The 24,623-nt window shown below is 39.3% G+C and overlaps 1 protein-coding gene across 3 annotated transcripts in view; it reads right to left on the bottom strand.

Moving 5' to 3' along the window:
* Nucleotides 1–24,623, bottom strand: part of LOC123343894 (CREB binding protein) — a 187,994-nt gene that overhangs the window by 23,700 nt on the left and 139,671 nt on the right. For all 3 annotated transcript variants that reach the window (XM_044979412.1, XM_044979413.1, XM_044979414.1), the window contains exons 17-23: nt 19,274–19,392; nt 14,623–14,862; nt 14,044–14,132; nt 7,650–7,730; nt 6,788–6,844; nt 5,767–5,844; nt 5,158–5,225 (exon numbers count right to left, since the gene is read on the bottom strand). In XM_044979412.1, the coding sequence (XP_044835347.1) occupies nt 5,158–5,225; nt 5,767–5,844; nt 6,788–6,844; nt 7,650–7,730; nt 14,044–14,132; nt 14,623–14,862; nt 19,274–19,392 (732 nt within the window). The remainder of the gene's footprint in view (nt 1–5,157; nt 5,226–5,766; nt 5,845–6,787; nt 6,845–7,649; nt 7,731–14,043; nt 14,133–14,622; nt 14,863–19,273; nt 19,393–24,623) is intronic.

Here is a 24,623-nt window from a genome sequence, read left to right as displayed (position 1 = left end):
TCTGTGAGGGAAAGTTTGTCTCTACTACTCTGTCCTTCCCTTAAGTTTTCTAGGTGCTGAATGGGGAAGTGTCCACTCTTCCCTAGTCAGTTTACAAGTCTCCCCCACTGCACAGTTCCAGATCCTTCCTCCGTTGCTGATCATAATTCTCCGAAGTAGCTAAGTAAAACTGACCTGAGTCTTGTCCGTTTTTCAGATGACCAAATGATTCTGAACAGGCATAGTGAACACTGACAAGACTGCCAAACTGCAGCAGGGTGAAAACTGACCAGAGCTCTGAGCAGCAACAGAGATACTGGAGCCATCTCTATACATATTTAGGAAGATGACACTGTAACAGTTAAATTAGATTTATATTTGGAAGTTTATCTTGGCAACCAGGAATGTTTGAAATTAAAGAAAAAAAGAAGCTTGGATATTATAGAAGTTGACAGCAATTGCCCAGAAAAGCTTTCTATGGGCAAATGCATTTTTAAAGCCCTGTTCTTTTACAATATTTGCAAATTTTGCTGTTTAAGCTAGTGGTTCTTAACTTGTGGTCTACATAGAACTGACTTTTCATCTTCTCATCCTTGTTTCAACGTCTCTAGAACGGGCCACTACTAAAACAAATTGGGGGAAGTGGGAGAAAGAACGGACGCTGAAGCTGCTCTTAGGAACTGAAGCCACCAGTGTGCTAGGATTGCTAGCCACTTCAGGGGGCTGCCAGAAGGAGAGTAACATCACAGGCAGGAGGAAACCAGATGGCCATGCAATCTTTACAAGAGAGCAGGGAAAGGCGAGAGGAACAAAACAGTGGGGTAGGGAAGATGAACTGAAGAAGAAAATGAAACTGTAAAAATTATCCCCCCTATCCCCCGACAAAACTTATATTAAATTAAATGCAAAATTTCAATTAAAATATGATCCATACTCTGAAAGAGTTTGAAAACCTCTGGTTTAAGAAAATATTTGTCATGGAACCAATGCAAAAAACAGCCATAGAGAAGAAAGACATTATTAATTAAAAAAGAAGATTAAATAAAAATTGTATTTTTATATCAAACTACCACCATTACCGTACAAACTTAAATTGAAGTCTGGTTTTATACAGGATTTGTCTTTCTTTACCTATTAAAATACCAGCAGTCAGACAATACCACAAAAATCAAGTAAATCAGGCTGTTTAGGATACTGTATTAATCATTGTGCCCTGGTAACATAGCATACTGTATAGCACGTAAAATCAGATACTTATGAGATCTTTTCAACATCTAGGCATATGAAGCCTTGTTTAGGTCTGAGTGGTAAATATAACTTGTAATTCACTGCTTTACAAGTTAATATAGTTTAAATGGTGAACTATAAAATGTAAATATCTGTTTATAAGTTCCCAAACATAGGAGTATGTTCCAGATTTAAACCATAATAAAAACCTTTTGAACTGCTAGAACCTATGACTTCTAAAGAACAAAATACATTCCTCTCTCAATTCCAATCTTTCTTGTTCATTTCTCATTACTTAGAGCTTGCTTTTCCTTTAATGTGTGTTTCTTTTCATGCAATTTTTATATAGTTTATTAATATCCCCAGCCGAGAGACAGGAGAAACAAAGTCTGGACCTCATATGTGCTAAGTAACTGTGGACGTTAATTTAAACTATTTTTTTTCCCCACTTGAAATCTAAAGAAATTATATACTTTTTTGTATTTTACCATTTTTAAACTGAAAATTCTTTAAGTTCTAAGATAATATTTTCATTAGATATACTTCCCTGCTCTCTCCCTCCTCCCTTTTAAGTAATGCTATTGGGAACCCTGGGTCCAACAAAATGTGAATGGAAGCATTATGTTTCTTCCTATGCCATCATTGCAGCTTTTGTAGGGATTCAAGGGTCCTGGAACAATTTTTACAGTTGGGGTGCTGATGATGGAAACCATGTATTTGGTGTTTGTTATTCCTATTTCAAGCCACGGGGATTCCACAGAATATTCTTGCTACCCATTATAGCCCCACTGGATTCCACAGAATATTCTTGCTACTCATTATACTGGCCAGGACCTCTGAAAAACCACCCACATGCAGTTGGACTGTGGAAGGTCCCTTCTATAACAATGCCTGGTATTAAGGACTTAAGTGATGCAAAGAACCTTGCAAGCGCCTCTGTGTTGGGGTTAATTTTATCCTGGTAACAATTCTATAATTAAGGTTTAATCTAGCCCTACTTTCAGTGTACAGCTAACTTTTTATTGGAGAAATAATTTAAAAAAAATATTTTTTTGCAAATTGGAATGCTTAAAATAGAGTAAGAAATTAAATGAGGAGGAATGTGCAAGATTAAAGATCTTTATATGCCATTTTATAAAAATACCTGTGTTTTATATTGTCCCCCAGCATCTTGTGCTTTTTTGGCCCACGTGTTTTAGGTTATGGTAGGTTTTAAGAATTCTCAACTTTGCACACAGATGCAGCTCTTTGTGAATTCATGAATTAGGTATTTTTAATCCCTAGAACACCTTCTATAGACAAATTATTTAGAAACTAACTCTTATGAAGAGTAAGAAGGGATCAAATTAGACAATCCAGTTTCATCTTGCTGGGAGGTGTCATGCCTGTTTATTACTATTTTTGATGGCACTGGAGGGCTGAAGAAATCCTCTTGGATCAGAGAAGAAAAGAATAGGGCCAAGTGTGAGGAGGTGAGATGTGAGGACTGAAGAGGCAGAACAAGTGGCAGGAATCAAAGAGGGGAACTTTGGCTTGTCAAGGATGATTATGAGCCTATCTACACCTGTCAGACGGAAGAAGAGACTAATAGAAGGCTTGCTGGGTTGGGGCAAAAGGAGAAGTGGGGGGGTGGGGAGTCCTCTCACAACTTCAAGACGCCCCCTCTAGGAGGCATGCAGGGAGTCCCAGTTCCCCTCCAGCATGGTGCCCAGGAAACATATATACTTCAAAAATGTAACAAAAACCAAGGAAAATTGCACTTAAAGTTAAGATGGTGGTAATGCATCAGCAACCTAAGGGTAAAAAAAAATCTTACAAGAATACTGTCACACACAAAAACAAAAACAAACAAAAAAAAAACCCAACCACCCAGGAAACGCAAAGTTATGAATGAACTTAAAAGAAACCAAACATTTCCAAGTACAGAAATGCACTCAGACAATCTTAACTCTGCCTCTGTAGTGATGTCCTGAGGGAGGCAAAGGGGAATAAACTCTAAAACAACCGTACCTACCCAAAACAGGTGAGTCTCAACAGCAACCACAAACACCAGAATACATTATTCTTAATCTTACAATGGTTGGGGTTTGTATAGTCATAAAATGTCCAGAGAATAAAACTGTACTTAATAATCTGGAGTAGACAAACAGATACTGAAGGCCATCATTCCACGATCATCTTTATACGTGGGATTTTCAAAAGCACGCAGCACTGGCCTAACAGCTCCCACTACAGTAAATGGTAAAACTTGCCACTGACATCAATAAAAGCTGAGTTAGGCCAATGAAAATTTTGAAAATCCCACCCTAAAACTCCATAAGCCACCAATTAATGAAATATCAGTAAAGAAGAATTATTGCATCTACTTACACACATCTCCCAAGACTAGCTCATGAATGTATGGCACATGCATGAAAAAAGTGAAAAAATGAGTGTGTTGACAAAGAACAGTTACAACTTGTATACAAAAGTCTGTGCATGCACTGCCTTTACGAACAAAGATAACAAAGGGAAGACGGGAGTACAGTGAGTTGTGATCACTGGATCAATACTCTGGCTTTTACAAACTGAAGAAATGTGCACTCCAGCCTGTGAATTTCTTGAACTTCTTCAAAAATGTCCTGGATCCAAAAATTCCACTTTATACAACGTGGGGTGTATGCCTACTCTGCTAACCCTTAATTATAAAATGACAGTGTTCAAAATAATGGCCTCAAATATGAAAAGAAAAAGGAAGAAAGTTTGGAGGCTGGCATCATCACAGTGGAATAAGTTAAGGTTGTCTGCACGCCTTTCCATACTTTCCAATGTTTGCATTTGTTTAAATTAACTCTGAATTTCCTAGGTTTCTAATGTTTAATTAGTTTTTTCACTCTACACTATGAATGCCATATTCTGCTGTGCTGGTCCTTATTGTATATTCAGCACTTGTACTGTACTTGGAACTTTTGTTGACATCACTTGGTGTTCTGTGGAGTTAATGTGTACACAATCTGCAATAAAGATTAGCACAGCAGACTGAAAAACATTTTGCCTTAAGTGCCTAAAAGCTTTTGTTTTTTTTATTAATATTTCAGCTACAGCATGACAAAAATGCAAAACTAGAATTTATTTTAGAAAAACTCTAGACATAAAAACGTGACAACTAAATATGACATCTATTCAGACTGAGAATTTCTATTACTTTATACTAATTCAAAAAGCAGAGAGCTGTAAAAGAAAACAACGGATCATTTAACATTCCTGTATTATACCAGAAGTGCATGGACTACAACAGTATGAGTCTGCACAACGTATATATTTTAATTCTTGTTGATTGCCGAGCACAGACATGTCAGACATTTATTTCTGTTTTAAGATTACATGGAAATTAGTCTAAGTTTAATCAGTCATCTATGTGTTTAGTTTTGTGTTTCTGCTTTATTTTATACCTCAGAAATACTATATATACACATATATATACACACACATATATATACACACACATATATATATACACACATATATATATATATATATATATATACACACACACACACACACACACACACACACACACACTCAAAATCAGAAGTTCAGCTCTCAGCACCATTCAATATAATCACTTCCACTTAACAGTGAATTCTGTGCTGTTCGTTGAGTTCTGCATACACTAACCTTTGAGAAATCTCTCACCAATGCACTATCCATAGTGCAACTCCAGGGCACAGGCATTAATGATCGAGACCTGTGAAGAGCAGGTCTACATGACACTGAGTAAAATAATGGCAGACACTATTGCACTAGTACTCCTAGCATTAGTGAAGCTGCACCAGTGGAAGGGGAGATGATCTCTGCAATCCTAACATATACTAGGATTTGTAATGGAAGGTACTGGGGTGGGAGCATAGGCAAGATAAAAGTTGAAGAAATTCTAAAATATATGAATAATAAAAAACCATACAAACTTACTCTTAGCACTGAATTTGTTCTCTTTACGTGTTCTACCAGTTTTCTTCAGACAATTGTCGCAGACAAAGCTGTAAAACAACAAAATTTTGCTGATAATTTAAGTATAAACAGCCCCAGGTAGCTTAATCCATCATTAAACATTTTTACTCTTAGTTGTAGTAGTCAGAAAAAAATGACTTGCATCCCAAACTGCCGTCTCATCATTTAATATGGATTAGGAACAATTTAAGTATATCAAGTTCAGAAAATGTTAGATGCTTTAGAGTTGGTTTACTCATTCCCCCAAATGAGTAACTAATATTGCACATTCATATTATATTTCTTTTAATATTTATCACCTACCATTATCCAACTTTTACAAACAGTAAGTAATCCATAAAGAGGAAACAATGTTTGTGGACAAGTTTCTCTCTACATATTTTAGTTTGAATATGCAAAGGAGCTACTAACAACCAAATTAAGAATTCATTTACAGGCGGTTTCTCTCTTTATATGTGGTCCCTGAAAGAGGATTATTGTGTGTAAATCAACAGCTCAACAGGATCTACACAGTTAAAAGTTTCATTATAATTGCAGAAGAAAGGCTAAAACCCATCTAAGGCTACTTACCCTGAAGGCCAAATAATATCATAATGTAGCACACAAATCTGGTGCATCTTCCGACCACATTCTTTGCAATCAACAAAGCTTGGAAGAAAATGAAAAAAAAGCCACCTTAATTTTCTTAGAGGTAAAGAGTATGAAACTACAAAAAACAGGTTAATGCTTGTTAGGCAGGTAATTTTCCAGAAGGCTACTTTTCAACAATAAAACAAGATTGTGTGGCTGGGTATCAAATAAATATATTTACCTTGCTAGTAACCTCATTAAGCCAAATGTATAGACCAATGAAAAATATTTCCACACCAAAATGGAACTGGATATATTCATAGAATATCAAGGTTTGAAGGGACCTCAGGAGGTCATCTAGTCCACAAAGCAGGACCAACTCCAACTAAATATTCTGCCATTATATTTAAGACCTAAAAATGTGTATAATACACGTAAGTTAAAAAGGAACTGTCAAAATTTTGTGGGCCCAAAAGAGAATGAGAATGGTCCTTTGTCTAAACTCTTACTTTCTAGATGCTTTCCCTGGGTCCTACCAGTCATCCATATTTAAGCTGAATTTCCTATTGACTGCAGTAGGTAATTCTGCTTGCAAACAACAGGTATTCTATGACCTCCATCTATTTTAGTTTTCAACTAACTGTTGCAAACACAGGTTGAGTAAAGTTGCTCAAGCTTACTATCATCCTAACACCTAGTTCAGTGGTTCTCAAACTGTGGGTCGGGACTCCAAAGTGGGTTGCGACCCCATTTTAATGAAAAGTTCTATAGAAGTGCAAGATATTAAAGGCACACTTTCCCCCAAATATAATATGTTTAAAAGTTGCCATACAAAGGGCTAAGAATTCTATACACAGAAATTCTGCTACCTATTTGGGTGGAGATGGCGAAGAGGATTGCTATGGCTATATAATTTCCCGTTTCTGAAATGCTGGCCACAGAAGGAAGCTGTAATAACTACACAGTGACGATCAGAAAGGCGGGTTAATTTTTTTAAATAAAAAAATGACATAATACTTACGGCTCTGGATCTAGTGTATCATTTTTCTTCTTTTCAAACTGATCTTTAGAGATTGTTCTAAAGAGAAAGAGTTAACATGAAATTTTCCTATTGCCAGCATTACATCAAATGAAGCTAAGACCTTATGATTACTTGAATTGCAGCAAATGACTGAAATCTCAAGTAAGAAGAAGAAAGCACACCAGGGGAATTTACATTTTGTTTAGACAACGCAATTCCACTCATTTTTATATTAGCATGTATTTTTTCACAGTTAGCATAATTAGTTAATTGTGTATTAAGCTAAAAGCACTATGATTACTATGCAAATATACACAATGTAAGATCCAATACAAGATGCAAAAAAACCTAGAAAAATTGCAGTAAGTAAAGAAGATCTCTCCAAAAATAGCTGGTCTTGACTGTAAGCCTTGTTGCACCTCACTTCAAGCTAGTCTGGCAGGCTGAAAACAAGCTCTAGCATTCATTCATGAAATGAGTGCTTCAAGAATGTAACAGATCAGGCTTTCCAGCAGTATTGCCCTGTTTCACTAGCAGATGCAAATGATTAATGAATCATTAAAACTTGCTTTTTCTTTATACTTTTTAGTGTCTGCAGTCTCTGAAATCATTAGAACATGGGCAGCTATCAAGGAGTGTGGCAAATAGAAGAAATGAAGACAGAGGGAATACTGATAATCGTCTGACACTATAACAGTAAATCATCTGTAGCCATATAAACCTTCTCCTAGTAAGAAACTTCACACCTTCCCTTAGTTTACCCTAAAAGCAGTAAATGGTCAATTTTAGACAACCAAATCAAGACTGAAAATTCTTTTCCATTATTTTAAATGTAGCATTAAGAAGAATCATGATTACTTACGTTTGAGGCTGTGAAGGGTCATCACCCAGGGTAACATTCTCCCCCTGGATTTCAGTGAAACACTTCTCACAGAAGTGATACCTGTCAGCAAGAAGGCCATATTTGGGTGAACTGGTCCATCATATTACACAGCCACCCAAGCAACGGAGCCATCAATCAGAGCAGGGCAGATCACCACGACGAAAGGGGGGGCGTTGTTGGTTGATTGATGGGTCAGTGTGGACAATGAAAAGGAACAGAGGGAAGGGAAGGGCAGGATTAGAGAACAGGGAAGGGAACAAACAGCACAGACATAAGAGGTAAGATGCAAACACCAAGACAACACAGAGCAGAAAGCCAAGGCAAAGCACAGATTAGCATTCGGTCTCATTTTATACATTACAGGCCATCAGTAATAACAAATAGGTTGTCAATCAAATTCAAAATTTTGGAATGATTTATAAGTAGCTGTTAAGTGCTACATTTGTATATCCTTCAAATTTAAGAATTTGGATTTGATTTTCATTAGTTAGAGAAAATGCTGTATAATTTCAGGCGTAAGAATTACTGAGTTTCCTTGGAAAAGAACACCCCGTCAAAAAGCCTGAAAAATATTTTCACACAGTAACAAAAAGGGGAAGATTTGCCAAAAGCATTGTGGTGTATTAGTAAAACTGCAAAGGCAGAAATAATCCTAATGTTGAAAAATCTATAAAAATATTACAGATTCAAAAGTTATTTGATTTATAAAATGAAATGTGACCAACTGCTCAGCTAACTGTATTTTAATACAAATGAAACCAAATCCATACTCTAGACAAACATTTAACAGAAATGCACTTATGGGTCAGAGTTTCCAGCCATTTATATATAAATATAAGTAATATATGTATATATGTGAACAACTTTTTATATATTGCACATACATACAATATATTTAAGTAGTACATTAAAGATCTGCAATGAAGCTTTGCAAACTGAATGTGAAGCAGGTTACAATTTTGGGTCACTAGACCAACTGTCAGCCAATCCATGATACTCGGCAAAAACACTGCTGTGATTTAGTAAACCAAGTTGAGTAAATCAGAGATCTACTTAAAGATACAATCTGCATTTGAAAAAAAAAATCTAGTTACACAGATTTTTTTTGTATCAGATGAACTGGAACCAAAGTTGTCAGAATTGTAAAGAATACAAAAGAAAAAAACCCTAAATGTTTGGAAAGGGTATGACTTAAAACATGAACAAAGTTAACAAATATAGGCCACGACCGTAAAAAGTAAAACTAGCCACACAGGATCATCAAAATAAAAAAAGCTGTATGAAGGTTTAAGAGTGAGAAGAGAGTATAAGCAGCAATGGCAGCACAGTAAAATGCAGTTTTAATACTCAACACCAGATCTATAGGTAAGAGTGATGAGCATAAAGGCATCAGAATAGGACTCAGAATGCCACACTGAACCAACAATGTAATAAATTGGAAATAATAGGGAAATAATAATTGGAAATAAATAGGGTTGCTTGCCCCTTCATTCATTCAAATACCTCCCTTCCCCCACTACTGTAATCCAGGCGACAGCTTTCTAATGCGTATTTTCATGGAGACAACAAAGTCATTTGCAGGCTCTTACTGAAATGTATTGAGCGGAACTTTCTTCTTGTGACTGGCACTAACCATTATGCTACTAGTAAGATGTAAATTTTAAAGCATTTATAAAAACCCAAATTCAAACAAATTGAACTTAATTCCTCAGTGGTGCCCAATAAGCACTGGATGCAGCTGAGGAATGGAGCTGCAAAGGAGCCATTTGAAGGTCCCAAATCTTGAAGCCTACACTTTCTCCCAGAGTTTAGCTCAACCAGCTAACATGGGTTAAAACAGCAACTGCCTTGCCTTCAGTAGGATTTTCTGTGTATCAGTTAACATGAATTACTTTAACATAAGTTAAAAATACACCTTTTTTCCTAAATGAAGGAGGGACTTTGGAGCTGCCAGAATGATGCAGAGGGGCCAGAAGATCTAACTTGTCTATCTTAATCCCCTACAATCAAAAGGTAACAATAGACATTTTTAAATTAAGCAGAAGAGCATTTTGGCAAAGAGTACTAACTGCACATACCCTACGTCTACGAACTCTGTTTCTGAATTCTGCCTATTTCTGACACTTGGGCCAGAATAAATACTGGTGTGTGAGAGTGTACATATTAATATTTTCTCAGATACAGCAAACTCCCTTTTCTTTATAGTAAGACTGCTCATTTTCAAGTCAAATTGAACACCCAGGCCAAACAGGTACTGCTATAACTAGAGAAATCAATGGTCATGGCTCCACTGAATTTTTTTGCATTCAGATAGTTTTGGGAATTGTTAATTCCGATACACTTTCAGATTAAGTTTATAGTCTTTGAAAACACTTATGAGACTGAACAATAAGTAACCACGATGGAACCTAGACTGCGTGTTACTTAATTAAAATAGTGAAGGCAGTATTACACAAATTTACATATTTTACTGATCCAATTAGTCTTTCAGGCTAGTCATTCCATTATTCATACTGTGACCATTAGATTCTATTTTGCAAGATGCTGAGCACTCCTACCCCCAATCTAGCAAAGTACTTATGCATTTGCATGAAGATAAGCACATTCTGCAGTGTTTTGCTGGATCAGGACCAGAGCTGCAGAGTTAACTACTCACAGGGATTGAGTCCCATGAAATAATTAAAATGAGAAAACAAAAAACTGAAATACAATGATACCTAAAGGCTCTGAAGGTCTATACAATCAGATCGCCCAGATATTCTATTTATAGACACATTATTATGAATATGGAATTGCATAGAAGAAATGAGACTTGCCTGTAGCTTTCAGAGTTTTCTATAACAATTTTGCATGCATGCAGTCAATATTATAAGATTAAAATCTACAGCAAGAACACAGTACTGTGGTTACTCCAGTCACACAAAAACAAGCAATGTGGTTCTTGTAAAACACTGAAAATGAAAAGCTTTTCAAATGCAGACTGTTTAGATAATTGTGAATCCCTCTTATTAAAGATAGCACTATATTTCAGTGGCTCAAATCAAGGAAAGGTTCAAACATCTTTCTATACACATCTCTAATGGTTCAAAGTTCCAGACTGAAATTAGGTAATTTTCCTTCATATATACGTTAAGTAAATAATTGCACATTGGAATTGATCGTGTATATAATATCAACAGTTTCAAATCTGTACTCAAATATTAAACATATTTTCCAGAACAATTAATATATTTCCTTTAGTTTAAAACTCAGGTTTGAACTAACTAGATGAAAACCAAATTCTCCTATTGATTTATTACTTTTTAGCCATTATTTAACTGAAATGCCTGAGTTCCACAATGCCCAAGCATTCTTTGTCAGGATTTAGTTAATCTGTGATATGCTGGCTTCAGATAACACAGTAATACAATCCCCAGTAATGATGTCTACTACACAATTTGAAAAACAAGGATATTTAGCCTATTGCTGATTTGCTAGAAACATACAATTTGTTTCATGCTAATTTACTATTTGGTTAGGGAAAAGCTAAGATTTTGGTAAGGGACTTATACAAGGAAATTGTTACTGTGAATAAGCACAGCAGAGTATAGTTTTTCAATGACTTGGTACATAATTGTATTCTATTAGGAAAAGCAACTAACTGAACTGCTGTTCATTCAACCAGAACACAGTCCCCAGTGGACTGGGACTCTGCAGATCTGGGTTCAACACCCTGCTTTGTCACTGAGGGTATGTTTACACAACAATTAGACACCTGCAGCTGGCCTGTGCCAACTGACTAGGGCTTGTGGGGCTCAGGTTAAGGGACAATTTAACTGCAGTGTAGACTTCCAGACTCCAGGACTCTGTAAAGTGGGAGGGTCCCAGAGCTCAGGCTGCAGCCCGAACTCCGGGAGCCCAAGTCAGCGGGCACAGACCAGCCTCGGGTTTTTATTTGCAGTGTAGACATACCCTGACCTGCTGTGTGACTCTAGACAAGTCACATTCCCTCCCTGTGTCTGTTTCCCCTCCCACCTTGTCTTTTTTGACTATTTGTCTTTGGAGGAAAGACTGTCTCTCCATCTGTTTAATTACTAGTGAAATGAGACTGCACTATACTTCTTAGTCAACAAATAAAATCTCCCCCCCCCCCCCGCCCAATGAAAGTATTATATATTCATGCTCCATCAATCCCATATATCTGGCATGCTAACAACTGAATTTGCATTTAAAAGAACAACCCTAGTGATCTATCACCTCTTGAAAAAAAGAAGCATTATTTAAAAAGGACATTCAAATAGCTGGATGTTTAATCAGAAGGAAATGTCTGATCAGTTTGAAATTCTTATCCCAAGATCTTGTATTTACAAATAAGTTCTCTCCTCTCTTAACAGTTGTGGGGAAAAACACACACTTTTTACATCAGTGTGTGTCAGTGCAAAACACCACCTGTTGAGCTGCATGCCTTACAGTACTTTTATATGTTTTTAAAATTTTGAAATAAAATCAGAAACAAATCCACACGACCTATCTACAAGGCAAGTCTTCGGGTAAAGTTACTACACATTAATAATGACTTAACATCATAGGATCAAGCTACTTGCCTGTTTTACTAAATTAAAGCATCTGTGAACAGCTCCATCACCATCATAAATTCATGACATCTGAACCAAAGAACTATTTTATCCCTTATCTTTTTTAAGTGTTTCAGACACAATCCATTTTTGTTAAAAAGGTCACAAAGTATTTAGTAATAAACTAGTGAAACATTACTACCACACACATTTATAATGTGTCCATCATGGAAGGATCTTGTATAATAATATCACCATCAGATATACCTGAGGACATCATATAAATGACTAATACATAAAATGCCCCATAAAAAGGTGCCACATTATCCACTCCTCCCTACGAGTCACATGTCTACACAATGAAAAATCAACTGTATTGCAGAACCAGGTTACTACATGAAAATGCCAGACGGTTAAATATGGTTTGGTGTTTTGAGTGTATTCCTAATTGTGCTACAGCCCTGCAGAATACGAGACAGTAGCGCAATTTAGAAATAAAGATAAAATGTGGTTTTGCCCCATCTAGTCTGTAAGACTGAACTGCTTCATCTGTGTTGGATGCTAGTTTTGTAAAGTGCCAACATGATTTTCTTAGTGCAGAGAGGGGTCTAACTGAGAGATCAAATTTAAAAGTGGTGACTGCCAATGTTTACTTCATAACTTAAGTTAAAAGGCAATCTGCAGTAAACCTCCAAGTTGGCATGGCTCAGGCTTTGTCAAATCTCTGGCAAGAAAAAGTTTCATATTATAACCTGAAAAATGTCTCCTCCTATAGTTTTTTAGAGCCAGCTAATTTACATTTAGTAGCCTTTTTAAAAAGAAGCTAAAACCTAACTTTTCTTTCTTCTTTTAAGAGAAGTTACTCACTGCAGCACTGATGAATTAAAGTACACTAAATAGAAGCTGCACTTAATTGCTATAGATGCATTTTCTAAGAGTGGGGGGAGAGAAAAATATAAAAAATGATAGAGCTGTGTCATTTTGATGTTTAAATTAATTCCAAACATTGTTTAACAAAACAGAACACCAACATGGATGGAATCATATATTCTTTCCTATATTAACCAGAGGACTATATTTTAAATAGTAACTTTATTTTTCTCCCAACTCCTCGTGGCATCCTGGGTGTTATTATGGAAGTCAAACTTATCATGAACTCTCAACGAAAACCTTTTACATTACATTTGCACAGTTACTATGAATATGCAATAGAACAGCCTCAATTTTGTTTAGATTACTAAGACTTCTTCATGAAACTGAGTTGAATTAAGAAGTTTCATTTTACGAACAAGTTCTCCAGGTTCTAATTTTGTACACCAACATATTAAAAATACCCAGATACAAATTAATTGGAGTGATCCACAGAGCCATTTTCTTTCCAACATAAACCTTTAAGTTGATATTCCTCTCTGACAGTGATTTGAAGACACGTCTGCACATTTTTATTCAGAACTCTCTCAAGGCAAAAGATATGTCCTCCTAAATTGCCTTTTTTTCCCCCTCCCTGTCATGCTTCAAATTTCATGAAAAAAATACAAACAACTTCAGTTAAGTGGTGCCGTGTAGAGTCTATATATTGACAAACATATAAATACCATGTACTATAAGCTGCAATGTAAAAAACCAAAGGGTTTAGCTGCAAGAGGGCTGCACACAGGAGGACAATCAATAGGCTTACTTTCTGCTGATTTAGTAACGAAAAAGGAAATGAGACGTTAATCATTATTCTGCTTAGTATGTGCTAGGCTACAAAAAGACAAACTTGTTTTGTCACTCACTGGATCTCGTTTCCACAGCTAATGCAGGAATTTTGGACTTACCTATTCTGGTAACTGTAATAGGCAGCATCACGGGGAATAGTACACAGCTGCTTCCCGTAGCAGCACAAGGTCTGCGGAGAAAACTCATACTGCAAAACAAAAGCGAAAAAACTTTAAAATGTGATTTTACATTGTGAATATGCTATAAAAGTATATTGTAATATACTGAGACGTGTTTATTAGATTCAAATGGATATGGATTGAGGTGGATAGATCCTTAGCTGGAATAAAACAGCTCAGCTCCCTTGACTTCAATGGAGCAAAAATGGCTTACTCCAGCTCAGGATATAATCCTGTATCTGCAGAAGAAGGTGCAAGATATAGGGGATTGTGTATAATAGCAAAATATTTCAACACTTCATATTGAAAATGATATCACCGCCAGTGATAGAAATTTGGCTAGAATCCTTTAGATATTTTCCACTTTCTTACTAGGTTGACATAGTAGTCTAATTTTTACTAGCCATTCCAATTAGTAGTTTAATTTTATTCAAAATAAGTATCTAAGGAGATTTTTTTTTTTTTTAACCTTCATCAAACTACTTAGTTTTTCAGCAATAATAAACTTGAAAAATATACCTTGCGTCCACAACAGTATCCAAGTGACTGCATGACAGGGTCAATCTCTTGTTCAAAGACCTCTGCGAGTTTAGTGCAAAACTTATAGACCCTGGAAGTCTTGCGATTGTAAAGCCAGGCATTGTTAAACATTAGCCAAACGTCATCCACATACTGCCATGGCTCTTGGTATTGCCCAGTATCCAATTTACGTTTAATGGTGGAAAGGTCCATAGGATTCTTCACAATGTCAAAGTAGTCCTTCAAAATACAAGAAATATCATCCATTATTTTTAAGATGCAGTTCTAATTCCTACTATTTTGAACACATCCAAAAGGATTAAATGTCTCCACGAATATGTGCAAAATAGTTTATTTTGAGGCTTACCTGGAGTTTAAATGGGGTTTGGGCCTTGAGCAGAATGACTCCCTACACAGAGGTGAACTGAACCCATCATAATGGACAATGGGTAAAATTTTTAAAATTGCCCAAATTACTTAGCATCCAAAGTTTCACTGTAAGACAATAGGACTTGGCTCCTAAGTTACTTAGGTGCTTTTAAAATTTTTATCCATGATCTATAACACTTCTATTGCTCTTTTCAAATGTCTTCACTTGAGTCTTTAAAATTGGAATCCATAGGCCAAGTTAAAGGATGCTTTAAGGAGTTCAAAAGAGATCAAGTTTGAGAAAACTGCTGTGCTTGTTTTGTTAAAGTTGTTCAAACTTTTAATAGATCTCAAAGGAACTTTGGATTTTGGGAAACAAGAGACTTAAAAACAAAAATATAAAAACCAAGATCCAAAGATCACTAAGTCATCAAGTTTCACTGTCATAAAAAGCTCAAACTACACTATGGACAAAGTCACAAGTCAAGTTCTGTGATGGGTGCCTGACCTAGCTATATTTGAAAGTTATTCTTTTAGTCTTGAACTGATGGGAACCTGCACGCACTCAACGTGCTGTTTAGTTTCCACCACAGAACCTAAGGCAGCAGATGATCACAAACAAATAACAGAACATTTTGAAGCTTCATCCACCCACATTCAAAGGTGTTTGTTGAATGAGCACTATTGACCCTATACTTATTACCTCCTCTTTCAAGCATGGCCCCTTCACTTGTTTCTGTGTGGTTGTACTTTAAGAAGCTGATCTTTTATTATACTGCATTAGTTCTTATTTTCTTGTAAGGCACTCTGCAAAGTGTGTAGAGTTATCAGAGGGTGCGGAGAAAGTATTTTATTAAAAATCATCATTAGCCTTGTCACAACTGGGCTACATTCCAGATGGCCATCCGATGAGGCCATCATCTACTTAGGCTATGTTTACACTTTAACTGCTACAGGAGCACAACTGCACTGGTGTAACACTTCATTGTAGACACTCTAGAGCAATGAGATGGCTCTCCTGTTGTTGCAGTTAATCCACTTACCCGAGAGGCAGTAGCTACGTCAACAGAAGAATTATTCTGTCGATCTAGCACTGTCTACAATACGGGTTAGGTCAGCTTAACTACGTCGCTCAGGGTCTGGATTTTTCACACCACCAAGTGGCATAGTTGTGTCAACCTAACTTTTTAGGTTAGATGTGGCCTCATGCTACAGCATTGGAGGGATGCAAAAATGCAGCTTTTGAGACACGATTTTATGCTACAGTCTTATTCGGTGACTATAAAACACCAAAAATCTTATTGTACTATAAAACCTGAATACATTCCTAGAATTACTCTGCTGTAACTTTCATTTTCCTAGATCCAAATGATGACTGAAGGTCTTCAGAAGAAAAAATAATCAGTGTTTAAAACGGATACCATACATGGGATAATTTTGTTTAAGGAAAGGAAAGGTTAGGTTACTCACCCTGTGCAGAACTATAATTCTTTGAGATGTGAGATGGGTGCTCTGCTTCAGGTGCGCATGCACCTCCTGATCCATTGATCAGAGATTTAGCAGTGTCTGTCCAGCCTGCACATGCACGCTACACAATCGTGTGCCGCACACAGAGTACATAGGTCTGCATAGGCAAACCACCCTCTGTTCCTTCTCTATCCAAATGTTCAACAAAGAACAGTTCCAAGCAGAGGGGATGGAGGATGGGTAGCGGAGCACCCATAGGGGGGGACACCTCAAAGAACCACAGTTACTCCACAGGGTAACCAACACGTTCTTCTTCAAGCATTCTTCCTATGGATTCTCCACTTAATCTCAACTATACATACAAAATGATGGGGTCTAAATTAGCTGTTACCCCTCAAGAAAGATCTTGGAGTCTTTGTGGATAGTTCTCTGAAAACATCCACTCAATGTGCAGTGGCAGTCAAAATAGCTAACAATGTTAGGAACCATTAGGAAAAGAATAAGACGACAGAAAATATCATAATGCCACAATAGAAATCCATGGTATGCCCATACATTGAATAGCGTATGGAGTTCTGGTTGCCCCATCTCACAAAAAGATATGTCAATCAAAAAAGTCTAATTTCTTCTGGCCTTTTTTATAGGGGGTAGATCTCGAGTAATGCTATTTGCCCACTTATTTACAGCATTCACCACCAGGGAATTAGGTGCAGGCTCCAAAAACATAAATTCGGGGTCTCTAGGGGCAACATAATATTTCTTACCCACCAAATTACAAGCTGTGGGGATAGCGGCAAGAGAGTGTGTCACAGTCTTTGTTGGATCCAGGAGCGCTTAATTAATGGATAGTGCTACTCGGGTGAGTGTTACCAAATGCAAAATGTCCAGCAGCTTGTGTTGCGAATCTTTGACCTCAAGAGGTATCTGAAGGGTGTCAGCCACCCTCTTCACAAGGTCCCTGAATTGTTCAAAATTGTTGGCTATTAGTGGTGGTGGAGACATGACTGCCTCAGCCAGATAGGAGGATAAAATAGGAGTTTATGGGCACCCTCCTTATCAGCCCTAGTCTCCTGTTCTTTAAATATCTCCTCATGCTGGGGGTTTAGTAGAAAGAACTGTGCAACCCTACCCCCCACCCCCAGTGCAACAGAGCCAGAGGTCTGGCAAATTGCTGCTGATACAACCCTAGGATCCCAGTACAGTAAGTGGGGGGCCCCATACCAGAGAGCAGATGGTGCCCAGGACTAATCCCACCTTCCCTGTCATGGATAAGGATAAAGGTTCCTGTATGGATGCTGAGTGGAACGCTATACTGATAGGGGAGACGAACAATGTCTCCTTCATTCTCCTCAATCTCCTTCAATGGTGGGGCATCAGCAGAAAAAGGTGGAGAGTCTTATGGTACTGGGAAACAATGTTAATCTGGAGACCAGGATCTTGGTACCCAGATGTTTGGTACCCAGAAGTAGTGGAGACGCTGGCTTATCTAAAAGAGACAAGTCCCCGGAGTAAATGTCTGTGGTACTGAGTGGATCGATACTGTGCAGTAGCTGAGGTTGATGGTACTGTCAATTTGGAACATGTTGGTGCCGAGGCTGAAAGTGTCTGGTGCTTTCATTAGTCTAGTACTGGTGAAATGGTAAGTCTGACAGACAGTGCCATTCTAAAGGAGTGTGCATCCTAGACTTCACCTCTCTGTCCTTCACAGATGGTACTGGGGGCCTGCCGGAGCCATGCTTCTCCAAAATGCTCTAGGATCTCCCACCCCACCAGTATTGGAGGAAGAGCCTTTTGCCTCCGCAGTACCAAGCCAAGAGGTCAAGGCCTCTAGCACCACAGACTTAGCATGCAATTGGGGCCTTTGGGAGCTGGCTCCTTGTGGTGAGAGACTGAACTCTTCTTCTTTGGAGCTTTCCCTGAGTCCTCCAGAGTCTTCCTCTTCTTAGGGGAGACCTGGGCTGAGGTCGGAGGGGCACTGGATCTGACTGGAAACAGACGTACCGGGGGGGGGGGGGGGAAATGTGTCTCCTGACATGACTTGATAGCAGGTGGAAGGGAGGGAATGCTCCATCATCAGAAGTCTCAGTTTGGTCTCTCAATTCTTCTATACTCTAGATTTGAGAGCTAAGCAAAAAAGTTACACTTTTGCTAGATACGGAACTCTCTCAAGCAGCAGATGCACTAAGAGTGACCGTTGCTGACTGGGGTAGCCTCAGGACAAGAGAGGTAGTGTTTGAAAAAGGGAGAGGAAAAAGTCAATCCTCTCATTATCATCTAACCAATTCTATACTAAAGCAAATAACACTAACCAGAAACACTAAACTTACTAAAAGAACGAATGTAGAACACGCTGAAGAATGGACGAGCCAGACGTGCTAGAGCTCCATCTCAGGTCAAGGCAGTGAAGAAGGAACTGAGTATGGTTCACCTGTGCAGCCCTATATGTCCTCGATAGGTGGCCCGAGGTTATATAGAGCGCAGGTGGGGGCCAAACAGATACTGCTAATGGAGCGTCTCCAATCAAGGGGCTTGAGAAGCCCATGTGCACCTAAAGTGGAGCACCCATAAGGTAACTACTCAAAGGAGAGCAACTTGTACATTCTGGTTCCCATGGAAATTCAGACATTCATTCTTAACTCTTAATTGGAACTCAAGGAGAGAAAACTTTAAGGGCACACAGCTGATGTTCCTATGGCCATATACAACTTGAACAAGCACAAAGATATTAGGCTAAATGAATTTACAAAAATAAGAATTATGAGATATCATACATGCATATATACATATACCACGAAGGCTTTTAATGCTAACTCACTGGAATCCCTAGGAGCTGAGGATCCACAGGCTGTCTGAAAGGAAGGGACTCTGGGTCCTGCCGGTACAATGCTTCAAGGGTAGGCATGAGAGCCTGGCGCAGCTCTTCAGGTTTAAAGACTGTTTTAAAAGAAACAAAAACCCCAACACAGTTAAAATACAAAGAGAAGAATTTCTCTCAGATATTAAAACTGCTCTAGTCTATATACTTTAAGACAGAATGTTGTCATTATCAAATAATTTCTCATCTGCAAACAACTAGGTTCATTATTCCTAATGTGTTTTTTTCATTCTGCTGTGCAGATCGGAGGCAGAACTAGACCTGAATCACCAGGACAGTTTGGCTTTGCCTTTCTTGAAACCTTGCCAGAGAGTATTTCCAGAATTTCAACACATTTATTAACTTCATGACTGCAGATTAACAATCCTACCCTGTGAAAGGTATCTTTCTACTAGGCAGAGAGGGAAATTTGGCCATAACTGATTAACAAAACAACTTTAATGAGGATGGAACAGAGCACCTGGCTAGTCAAAGAAAAGATAATCAGTTAAGAATAATTCCCCTTCACCCCCCAAATACAGCCATGTCTGTTACCCCTACTGAGATTCTTACAGCAAAGAAAACTGCAGGGAGGGACTAAAATCTGCAGAAAACTGTATGTCCAAGTTCTATCGTCTATAATATGGACAAATAACCAGATGGCTTGATAAGTGGCATAAGAAATTTCTGATCAGGATTTAGTAACAGTATCAGTATTCCAGAATCAGTTACACTTTCCTGATACACAGTTTCAGCCACCCAGTAACAGATGATTCTGATGCCCTGTTTTGCTCTCAGCAGTGGATTGACAGGACAAGAAAGGAGATTTTCTGAAAAACCTTGAAATAATTATGGAGGCTCTTTGCACATCCAAAATATATCAGACTTTTTATTTTGGATGAACGTAGCCTTGACAAAAAGGGGGAGGGAGGGAAGACTTCCTCCTGAGAGCAGTGAAAAATGCGCATTAACCTTAGGAATGAATGTTGGGTGTAGGAAAACCACCACACAGTTTAAAAATCTGCGTTGCTGAGAGGATGACGACTTTTGGTGAAGAGGTCCAAGACGAAGTTTTGTTAAGGCATTTAAATCCAGGTGGAGAGTTCGAGGGATTACTCTGTATAGCCTTCTAAGGCTTATTAATGGTTTTTGTCCTCAGAAATTGCCTGAGGTGGAGAGATTAGTCGGTTTGTCCACACCTAAAATATTTGATATTTTCAAAGTATGCCGGCACAGAGTGTTGGCCTTCAGACCAAGAGACAGGAGCTTGACATTACTGTAATTTATACTGCAAAGTGGCATCAAGTGCTGTCATTGTGATTTGATAGAACTTGACCCCATCTTGACACCGATATTGATAACTAAACACAATGTAGGGAAACAGAGAACTGGGCCCAAGCTATCCAGTAGGAAATTTGGAATTTGGCCTTGGTATGATTGGCTCTGCACCGTGCACTGAATTTCCCCTATAATCTGTTATGCCAGAATATAAACTCTTTGGGACAGGGAATCATTCTTTCTGCATTTTTGTACACTGCCCAGCACAATGGGTGAGCACCACCTGAAACCAAATTAAAAAAAATCTAAATTTGTAGATTTCGTCCTCGAGAGCTGGAATGTGTTTATAACCATAGACTGGAGCAATTATTTTTTTTAATTGCTGCTTCTTAATATTCAAGTGGATTAATGGGGCCCAGATTCTGGGTGGTAAAAGGAAACTTAAGTAAATGGCTCTCTCCTGGAGGACTGTGAGGAAAAGAAGCAGAGGTAGAAGGGAGGATTATTGAGGTGAAATCTGCATAATATGGCCACCAAGGCCAGAGAGGTGTCACTGATAAAATGGAGGACTTTCTCAGTCAGATCTCATCTGTTCTGAAGATCAGAGATGCTTTTAGATAGGCTTTGGAGACAGCGTCTAAGGGTATGTCTACACTACGGGATTATTCCGATTTTACAGAAACCGTTTTTTAAAACAGATTGTATAAAGTCGAGTGCACGCGGCCACACTAAGCACATTAATTCGGCGGTGTACGTCCATGTACCGAGGCTAGCGTCGATTTCCGGAGCGTTGCACTGTGGGTAGTTATCCTGTAGCTATCCCATAGTTCCTGCAGTATCCCCCACCCATTGGAATTCTGGGTTGAGATCCCAATGCATGATGGTGCAAAAACAGTGTCGCGGGTGATTCTGGGTAAATGTCGTCACTCAATCCTTCCTCCGTGAAAGCAACGGCAGACAATCATTTTGCGCCCTTTTTCCCCTGGATTGCCCTGGCAGACGCCATAGCATGGCAACCATGGAGCCTGTTTTGCCTTCTGTCACTGTCACCGTATGTGTACCGGATGCTGCTGACAGAGGCGGTACTGCAGTGCTACACAGCAGCATTCATTTGCCTTTGCAAGGTAGCAGAGACGGTTCCCATCCCTATCGCATCGTCTGCCATTGTAAATTGGTGATGAGATGATGGTTATCAGTCATTTTGCACCGTTTGCATTTGGAAATTGGCGATGACGGTTATCAATCCTTTTGTACCGTCTGCTGCTGTCATGGGTGCTCCTGGCTGGCCTTGCTGAGGTCGGCCGGGGAGTCATTCCCTTCTTTATGTTTTGTCTAAAAATAGAGTCAGTCCTGCCTAGAATATGGGGCAAGTGTACTAGAGAACCAGAGAGCACAGCTGCTCCCTGTCAGAGCCCCAGAGATCCCGCAGAAATGATGAGCTGCATGCCATTCTAGGGGGTGCCCCTGCAACAACTCCACCTGTTGCTTCCCTCCTCCCCCGACCCCCCTGGACTACCGTGGCAGTGTCCTCCCATTTGCGTGATGAAGTAATAAGGAATGCAGGAATAAGAAACACTGACTTTTTAGTGAGATAAAATGAGGGGGAGGCAGCCCCTCCAGCTGCTATGATAGTCCAGGCAGGACATTAAAGGGAGGTGGGGGGAGAGGAGCGCAGCCTCCCGCTGCTATGATAGTCCAGGGAGTACAGAATCTTTTCTTTAGACATGAAGGGGGGGGGGGGCGCTGATGGAGCTCAGCCTCCAGCTGCTATGATGAGGACGGTTACCAAGCCTTTTGTACCATCTGCTGGGAATGAACAGGAGTCATTCCCATTTCTACCCAGGCGCCCCCGGCCGACCTCACCGAGGCCAGCCAGGAGCACTCACGGGATGATGAGGACGGTTTTCCGCCATTTTGTACCGTCTGCCATCAGGAAAGGAAGGGGAGGGGATGCTGCTGTTCAGCGCCACAGCACCGCGTCTACCAGCAGCATGCAGTAGACGTACGGTGACATTGAAAAAAGGCGAGAAACGATTTTTCCCCCTTTTCTTTCACGGGGGGGGGGGGGGGGAAATTGACAAGATATACCCTGAACCACCCCGGATAATGTTTTTGACCCTTCAGGCATTGGGAGCTCAGCCAAGAATGCAAATGCTTTTCGGAGACTGCGGGGACTGTGGGATAGCTGGAGTCCTCAGTCCTCCCTCCCTCCCTCCATGAGCGTCCATTTGATTCTTTGGCTTTCCGTTATGCTTGTCACGCAGCACTGTGCTGAGTCCCTGCTGTGGCCTCTGTCTAGCATAGCCTGGAGATTTTTTCAAATGCGTTGTCATTTCGTCTTCTGTAACGGAGCTCTGATAGAACAGATTTGTCTCCCCATACAGCGATCAGATCCAGTATCTCCCGTATGGTCCATGCTGGAGCTCATTTTGGATTTGGGACTGCATCGCCACCCGTGCTGATCAGAGCTCCACGCTGGGCAAACAGGAAATGAAATTCAAAAGTTCGCGGGGCTTTTCCTGTCAACCTGGCCAGTGCATCTGAGTTCAGATTGCTTTCCAGAGCGGTCACAATGGTGCACTGTGGGATACCGCCCGGAGGCCAATACCGTCGAATTGCGGCCACACTAACCCTAATCTGACATGGCAATACCGATTTCAGCGCTACTCCCCTCATCGGGGAGGAGAACAGAAATCGGTTTAAAGAGCCCTTTATATCGATATAAAGGGCTTTGTTGTGTGGACGGGTGCAGGGTTAATTCGGTTTAACGCTGCTAAATTCAGTTTAAACGCGTAGTGTAGACCAGGCCTAAGGCAAGCATGTCTGGAAAAGAACAGCATGCTTTTAGTATTTTGTTTGGATGTAAAAAGTTCCAACTATTGCCATTCTTGACTAGCAGAGACTCCATTCCATGCATTCATCTCCTTCCTGCTCAGCCAGCTGAACACTGGATGAACTCCCTCTAGGTATTAAGAATTCCTTTATTCTTGCGAAAGGATTTGTAATCCCTACCTTGTTGCTTTGGAGAGGGAAACGATTTCTTTACTGATAACTTTGACAAGAAACTTCCAGAGAAGCTTTCCCCAAGAATATTTGGAACCTGACGAGATGTTTAACTTGTAAATCTGTTTTTCGTTATCTTAACTAATGGTGCCTTCTGCCCAGTGCAACTGTCTTCATAAGTGAAATGAATCCAGAAAGAAGTCTTAAATAACTGCTGCTGTTGAAGAAATCTCTGAAACACTGATTTAAGTTCCCTGGATTGTTGTTGGCACTTCCCTCCTGGAAATTGTCAGCCAAGGCAAAAATAATTCATGCAAAGCAGGTGGAAGCTACAAGACACTTGGGTTGCAGCCAGCACCTTGCAGACCTCATGGACCACTGATTTCACTCTCCTAGTCATTAGTATCATATGCAGGAATTCTCCTTCTGAAGGGATCCACGTTCTCTTGCGAGCTTTTGAGATTGCTTAGAAAGTCTTTTATTAAGAAACTCCCACTTACATTTTGTGGCATTCTCCAAGGAACGAACGAAATGGGATGCGGAAAAGAGAAAGTACCTCCTACCGGCTGTACAGTCTTGGTGGTGTGGCTTGGATACTTTGGAATTTAATGGTTCTGGATTATTTCATTTAATAGATTTTAAGGCCAAAAGAAATCACTATAATAATCTAGCCTGACCTTCTGCATAACGGGACACAGAATTTCCCTTCCATCGAACCCACTAACCTGTAGCTGAGCTAGAGTATATCATTTAGAAAAATATCCCGTTTTTAAAGGACTAAAAGATGGAGAATTTACCATATCCCTTGCTATGCTGTTTTAATGTTTAATTACCCTCTCTGTTAAAATCTGCATCTTATCTTATTTTCAGTCTGAATGTTTTTTTGTTTTGTTTTTTAAACACTTCAGCTTCCGGACACTGGATCTTGTTATGCCTTTCCCCCAAAAATATATAGGTAACCGATCATTTCACAATTTAGCCTTCAAAGTTTTAGGAGGAAAAAACCTCTTTAGTTTCATCTTCAGAACCC

Source organism: Mauremys mutica, chromosome 11, assembly GCF_020497125.1.
Source record: "Mauremys mutica isolate MM-2020 ecotype Southern chromosome 11, ASM2049712v1, whole genome shotgun sequence".
In the NCBI taxonomy this organism is placed as follows: domain Eukaryota; kingdom Metazoa; phylum Chordata; order Testudines; family Geoemydidae; genus Mauremys; species Mauremys mutica.
This window is presented reverse-complemented; position numbering and strand designations above follow the sequence as displayed.